The sequence below is a fragment of the Haliaeetus leucocephalus genome, unplaced genomic scaffold (assembly GCF_000737465.1).
Source record: "Haliaeetus leucocephalus isolate CR32 unplaced genomic scaffold, Haliaeetus_leucocephalus-4.0 Scaffold173, whole genome shotgun sequence".
Lineage (NCBI taxonomy): Eukaryota > Metazoa > Chordata > Aves > Accipitriformes > Accipitridae > Haliaeetus > Haliaeetus leucocephalus.
In genome coordinates, this window is record NW_010972609.1 from 14,192,614 (window position 1) to 14,199,717 (window position 7,104).

The window sequence follows — 7,104 nt, forward strand, 5'->3', positions numbered from 1 at the left end:
CCCTCCCCCGCCCCCCCCCCCCCACTTTCCCTCCTCCCGCACCGGCCCGGTACAACTTCCCCCTCCTCTCCACCCCGACGTGTCGGCGGGCACGTCCTCCACCGTGGCGACCCGCCCGCCTCACGTCAGCCGCCCGGCCCCTACTTAAGGCGGAGGCCGCCTCCCCTCCCCGCCGTTACAGCCGTCGCCGCGCTTGCTTGAGGACGCTCGGTAGGTGCCTTCGCGGGTTGGGGGAAGGAGGGAGGGAGGAGGGGGGGGCGTCGCTGGCCACCGGCCCCGGGTCTAGCGCACTACCGTCCGCTCGGCGCCGCCCGCTCGGCCGAGTCCCCCCCGCCTGGGTCGAGGAGCTGCCGGGCGCTGGACTTGAGCCCGCCGCCGCGTTGGGCGCGGTGTGGAGAGGCACCGCGCCCTGCTCGGCCGCCGTGTGCAACCGGCGTGATTTCCTCACAACCCCCCTTCATCCTCCTTGAGACTCCTGCGTGCTTCCTCCCTCCCCCCCGCCGACTTGAAGCCTGTGTGAATTGAGGTGGCCCCAGGGAGCTGCCTGTTGGGAAGGGTGCTGGGGGTGACCCTGCAAAGGGCTGTGAGGATGGGCTCAGGGCTGCGTTTGGAAAGAGAGCATTTAATATACCTCCCCGGCTGCTGGCTTCCCCCTAACCTGGGGAATAGCACTCTGAAAACAAAAATTTTGAGGGTGACTGAGAAATGCTGGAGTGGGTGCCCCTCACCAGCCCAGCGCATTGAAGCGCTTATAGTGCAAAGGGAGAACTTGGCACATGGAAAGAGCGTGCACTATACTGGGCCACACTTAGGAGACTACTGCGAGTGAAGACTGACATATCTTGGTTAACTTTTTCTAAATATGGGTGCTGCTGGCTTCCTGTCCCTCCTCCCCTCCCAACCTCGCAGCCCTTATGTGCTCTGCCAACGCTGCCTGGCCTTTCCTGCTCTGAACCAGTTGCGGCCTGTTTAGCACTAACTTTAAAATCATGTTGTGTCTATACTTGCATCCACCTGCAAGGCTGCCCCTGCCTCGGGCTCTTCAGGCAAGGCAGAAGTGTGCAGCACCACCTGGGAAAGCATGGCGTTGGCTTCTGCAGGGACACTGGGGTGAAAGCACCATACTCCATCATCATCGTGGCATTTCAGTACACCTGTGGCTGTCAGATCAGAAGCCATATAACCAGGCTGCCGTGTAGCTAGTAGCTAAAAAAAGTGAGGGCAGGAGAGGTGGTAACACCAGACTCTAGACATCTTAATTCAAAACTATGCAGTTTCACTTTAAAACAAATCCATAAAGTCGACTTTGAGGATCACACACTGTGCTTAAGAAGGGCTTCCCTAAGTGTTGTACAACTTCAGCTCTGGAAAGGCTTCAGGGCATGGAGTACCAGTTTTTCAGGGCAGTAGAATGGAGATTGCCAGATCATGCTGTGCTTAGAAGTACTAAAATGGCGTCCTTTACCTAAATCTAATATGGATGGTCATTTAGAACATTCTACTAATGCTGCTGGAGTGCCACCCAGCTATATAATCAACGGTTCTCAGGCTGTATTTGAGGGAAAGCTATAGCAAGCTTAAACAGTGCATTGTCATCGATAATTCGTTTTTTTTAATTATTTTGCTGCATACAGGCAGTACTGCCAGATGTTTTAGGCATGTGATTTAGATCCCTTTTCTTATTGTCCTGGAATAAAGTCAGTCTTGCTTGATACAAATATTCTGGTGTTAGTAAAAGCTCCAAAGCCTGGAGAAATAATCTGTTGCTTTCCTTGCAGCAGTGCACCATGTCTGTCAAGGATCAGCTCATCCACAATGTTCACAAACAGGAGCAGAGTCATGCCCACAATAAGATCAGTGTGGTTGGTGTGGGTGCAGTTGGAATGGCCTGTGCTATCAGCATCCTGATGAAGGTAAGTGTCACGCTTGGGATGAAGCAGCACAGTTGTGACTACTTGAGGCCTAAAAGAGGGACAAAAAATAATCTCCCTTATTAGACTAATTGAGCTAGGACACAAGATGAACTTTTGGTTTTCCATTCTTTTATTCGGGCCTGAAGTGAAGCAGCAGTCTTCAAGCAAGAGAATAAATAGCTGTAGTTCTTGTAAACCAAGTTTATCCCAGTATCAGACAGAACATGCTCTGTGTATCATTTTGACCTGAGAGCTGCATTTACCTTTGAATGACTTCCAGAATCCCTTCTCAGAACTGAGGCATCACTTTGTCTGAAGCAGAGAGTGTGGTGGAATACTTCTTTGCAGTGTGGACTGGAAAAAGTGGTCCTAGACACTCTGAATGACTTGTCCTCTGCATTGCATTATTATATTGAAAATGCTGTGTTTACAAAAAGGCTTGCTTTTTGTAACTGTAAAATAGGTTGTTTATGAACAGTTATTAAATTATTCTTTATCATTGTTATGCTAAATTGTACAACTATTCCACACAGAACGTGGATATGAAAAGTACAAAACTCAAAGTAGATATCACGAAGACTTAATTTAAGTACTCTGCTTGGGAACAAGTAAAGTGATACAGATAAGCAAAATTGCTTAAATAGATCACTGCTTTAAAAACACTTGTAACTTCACAAATCGGATACTTTGAGCAAAGAGGCAATAAACTTACTATTTAATCTTGGTCTCTTGTAGGACTTAGCTGATGAACTTGCCCTTGTTGATGTTGTGGAAGACAAGCTCAGAGGAGAGATGCTAGATCTCCAGCATGGCAGCCTCTTCCTTAGAACACCAAAGATCGTCTCTGGCAAAGGCAAGTAGTTGGCTCTAATGTGCTTGTTGTTTCCAAATGGAGATAGCCACTTCAGATCTCAAACTGGTCATCCAAGTCTAGCACTTAGCCTGTCGTCCTAATTGTTAGGAGGAAAGCTCACTTCCCTTCTGCTCAGCTGACATTGTTTCATATACCTTGTTAAGGCCAGTCCAACTAGGAATCCTCTGTTCCAGAGTTCATCGGTTAGTATAGAAAGAAGAATTTCTCAAGTACTCCTGCACCTTTGAGAATTTCATTTCACAGCCAGTTAGCCTGGAATGTGTTACTGCTTCTTGGCTATAAATATCTGACAGCTTTATGTTTAGTGGCAACCTGGCTAGGGCAAATGCTAGTCATCTCATACCTTAGTTAATGTGCAGCTCCAGTGGCCACAGATAGTAGGTTATGAAGGCAGAGCTTTCTTCCTTTTCTACAGAGCACTGGCACTGGATGCCATACCGACAGCTACCCCATACCCATCTGTGCCTGAGAAGTATGTAATACCATTGCCCAATTCTAGATGTTAAAATTCTGACATGCCCTCAAGATTGCCACTTGTGGCAATGAACCACAGTCTTAAAAAAAAAACCTTAACTTTCTAAAGAAGCAAAGTCTAGGGTAACAATTACCAGGAGAATTTCAGCACCCTCCAACTTGAGAATTATAGATATCAATACTGAAAGGAACTGAGAACTCCTGAACCGTGTAAAAAGAGGTCATATTTGACACAGCTTTTTGTTTGCAGATTACAGTGTCACTGCACACTCAAAGCTGGTCATTGTCACTGCTGGTGCCCGTCAGCAAGAAGGAGAGAGCCGCCTTAACTTGGTCCAGCGCAACGTGAATATCTTCAAATTCATCATTCCCAATGTTGTTAAATACAGTCCTGACTGCAAGCTGCTTATTGTCTCAAACCCAGGTTTGTCTTGTGTTGCCTTAACAAGAGGATTTGGCTTAGAGAACAGTGTTTTCTTCAGTAAGGTGGCATTAGTGTACTAATATGACCAAGCATAGGCTTTTAGAAAACACGCCACACAACCACATAGCAAGAAGTGTCATCTTCCCTTTTCACACTCAGCAAGCTGGTCCTCTGAGAAATAAACCAAATTGCCTCCAACTTGGGTATTCAGTTGCCTTTTAAGTAATCTTTAGCATAGGACACAGGAAGGGGCACTGATAATTGCATGCGTAGCAGAAACAGCCTCTCAGTTCTGCCTTTAAAACAGTCATTTTGTTAGTCCACTGCAGGGCCTGGTGATGGGCATTACTTTATTCTCTATTCCACATAACTAGTGTGCAGATAAAATCCTTACAGATGAACGGAAGATACTATTGTAGTTATCAAACTGCTCACAAGTGGCACTTGTTATCCTCCCTGTTCTACTTACAGTGGATATTTTGACCTATGTGGCCTGGAAGATCAGTGGTTTTCCTAAACACCGCGTTATTGGTAGTGGCTGCAATCTGGACTCTGCCCGTTTCCGCCACCTCATGGGAGAAAGACTGGGCATCCACCCTCTGAGCTGCCATGGATGGATTGTTGGAGAGCATGGAGATTCCAGTGGTAAGGGTGAAATCTAGCTGGCTGTTACACAGAACTTTTTCTGATAGTTTGTTTGCAAGAAAAATCTCCAAAAGCTATAGCAAAACCTTGCTCAAAAACCTTTGCACTGCAAGCACCTTAAGAGTGCAAGTCCTCCTTTAAGTCGTCTGCTGCACAGAGAAACCTTAGATGATCTATATTTGACCTGAGTTACTCTGCTTGGAAAAGGTCATTACTGTAACCTGAGGAGGCTAAAAATTTCTCGGCTAAGTTGTTTCCATAACTCTCCAAAAAAAACCAAACTGAAGCAGCAAGAGGGTTAAGTTCTCTGCAAGGGACTCCCAAAAATCTGCACTATACCTACTGGTAGTCACTCAGTTGTCTTTACTGGCATCTCTTGATTACTTCAAGATCTATATATAGAAATTGAAGTGCAGAGGGAAGTCTAGAGGACAGGAGAAAGCAACTTTCTCCTTACTTAACCTGTACTTTCTCTAGCAGCACCAGAGCAGTACTGTCTGCTTCCTGACACTCAGGAGGACTGATTTGGAGTAAATTCTTATTTTGAGCTACCTTTGCAAAATACAGAGTTACTGTCATCTTAGTTCATGTTGTCTCAGTGTTTTGCTTTAGTAAAGGTATAGTCAAATGTTGCGACATCCTGTATAAAGAAAGATGTTCCTATGCTCCTAGGTTCTCGGCCTGCAATTTAGATTGGTCTCATAGGTCATACTATATTTAAAGTCCTATCTAAATCATAGTGACATGTGTGTTGCAGATTAATCCAACTATATCTTCTGTTAACTGTTAATTTGAGGAGGACAAAACTAAGTTTTCTTGTGAGATAATTAATCTATGTGCAACTCTCAGTACCTGTCTGGAGTGGAGTGAATGTTGCTGGCGTCTCCCTGAAGGCTCTTCATCCAGACTTGGGAACTGATGCAGACAAGGAACACTGGAAGGATGTCCATAAGCAGGTGGTGGACAGGTAAATACTGATTTTTTACTTTTTTTTTTCTTCCTGCAAGAGCTGTAGTGCCTCTGAACTGCAGTACCTGGTTTCATAATACCATAGCCCAAAACAAATGTCAAGATGCAGACATCATAGAACTTCAAATAATATTTTAAGGAATAATGTAGATTTGGCAGAGTTAGTTTTTCATGGTTAGTGAACTTTAAATTACGAAAGTGCTTTAACTTCCAACTTTCCAGTATGACTGTGGGGAGTAGTGTAAAATGGAAATAGAATTCTTCACTGCTGAGTTCATTTCAGTCCTGTCAGCAAATCAGTCAAGCTTCTGATGTCTCCAAATTGATGAAGGCACCTCCAAAAGCCCTTCTTACAAACTTTAAATATTTCAGTTGATACTTCGTTTTTTTAATGAGTAACTTTGTCTCTGCAGTGCCTATGAGGTCATCAAACTGAAGGGGTACACATCATGGGCTATTGGCCTTTCCGTGGCAGATCTAGCTGAAACTATTATGAAGAATTTGAGGAGAGTGCACCCGATCTCTACAATTGTTAAGGTAAGCAGCCCCTTTTTGCTAACTTTTGTCCTACTGAAAACTAAAAACCTTGGGAATGCTGAAGAGCAGTGATAACTTTCTAGTTTAACTTCAACTAAATTTAGTTGAGTGTTCCCAATAGGATATTCTATAAAATACAGACATACACGAATTCTAGCCTAACTATCCCCTTACCTACTTTTCAGGGCATGCATGGAATAAAAGAAGATGTGTTCCTAAGTGTTCCTTGTGTACTGGGCAATAGTGGCATTACTGATGTAGTGAAGATGATCCTAAAACCTGAAGAAGAGGACAAATTAAGGAAGAGTGCAGATACACTTTGGGGGATCCAGAAGGAACTACAATTTTAAATCTGCTCAAATAGTTCACTCTTTGCAGTTTAACGGGTTTAGTGGTTTGTCTTACATTGCTCTTTCCAAGTAGGTCAAATCTTTCAATGTACGTATCTCAACTAGAACACACAAAAGCTCAAATCTGAACAAATGAGTTTCCTGAAGATAGCATTAAGAGACTATTCTAGGGTTTTCCCTGTTCAAACACCCATGTTCTTAGCCAGAGCTAGATAACTTAGTCTTGTACAGTGAAGTGATGTGACTGAAATCCAGCACTCAAAGCAGCACTGCCTAGAAAACCCTTTGCCTTTTCCTCATCTTGTTTAATGTTGGTTCAGAACAATAAGTAACTAATTATTACAAAATGTGAAACCAAAGACTATTTTCTTGCAGTTAAAGGATTGTCAAGCCAATTGACCAACCTTCTCTGCTGGCTGAATAGCTTAAATATTTCACTGTTGGTAGGTCCAAATGTATTTTCCTAACAGTGCTTTAGAATTTTTGTGTATACAGTTGTTTGTTTTTTTTTTAGAGAACCTTATTTTTGTGTACTATATCAGCCTAGGTGTGAGTTTGTCTCCTGAGCATGTTTAAAAAAACATTAAGGTTTCTGTATACAAGACAGTGACTGTCCAACTGTAGTACCAGCTCCAACACCAAATAAACCACAAACTGTTACTCCTTTCTCCTTGTTTTTCTTTATAGGGCTTTCTCTCTAAAATGCAGCTCCACTTGCACCCATCTAAATCAAACAATAATTTCTTCAGTCACACTAACTCACACCTCACCTGTGTAATAAGGTTATGTGTGCAGCTACTCTGTTATAGGCCCCAGATATTTATGTAGTATACAGTCTCAAGGGAGGAATGAAAAAACAGAAGTATTTAAGTACTCAGAAGTTAAGCTTGATGCCCCTATTAATGCAGAGAAACAGGC

The 7,104-nt window shown here is 43.8% G+C and overlaps 1 protein-coding gene across 1 annotated transcript; it reads left to right on the top strand.

The window, feature by feature from the left end:
* Positions 1-69: 69 nt before the first annotated feature.
* LOC104829545 (L-lactate dehydrogenase A chain) lies at positions 70-6,846 on the top strand. Its single transcript, XM_010563860.1, has 8 exons — positions 70-210; positions 1,779-1,913; positions 2,649-2,766; positions 3,512-3,685; positions 4,157-4,330; positions 5,180-5,297; positions 5,713-5,836; positions 6,022-6,846. The coding sequence occupies exons 2-8, from the start codon at positions 1,788-1,790 to the stop codon at positions 6,184-6,186; spliced, it is 999 nt and encodes a 332-aa protein (XP_010562162.1). The 5' UTR covers positions 70-210; positions 1,779-1,787; the 3' UTR covers positions 6,187-6,846.
* Positions 6,847-7,104: the final 258 nt, after the last annotated feature.

Excerpts from the sequence above, each read along its gene's own strand:
- LOC104829545 (XM_010563860.1), top strand. The coding sequence starts at position 1,788 with ATGTCTGTCAAGGATCAGCTCATCCACAATGTTCACAAACAGGAGCAG. Across the intron at positions 2,767-3,511 it reads AAAGATCGTCTCTGGCAAAG|ATTACAGTGTCACTGCACAC; the intron begins GCAAGTAGTTGG and ends TTTTGTTTGCAG. Across the intron at positions 3,686-4,156 it reads GCTTATTGTCTCAAACCCAG|TGGATATTTTGACCTATGTG; the intron begins GTTTGTCTTGTG and ends TTCTACTTACAG.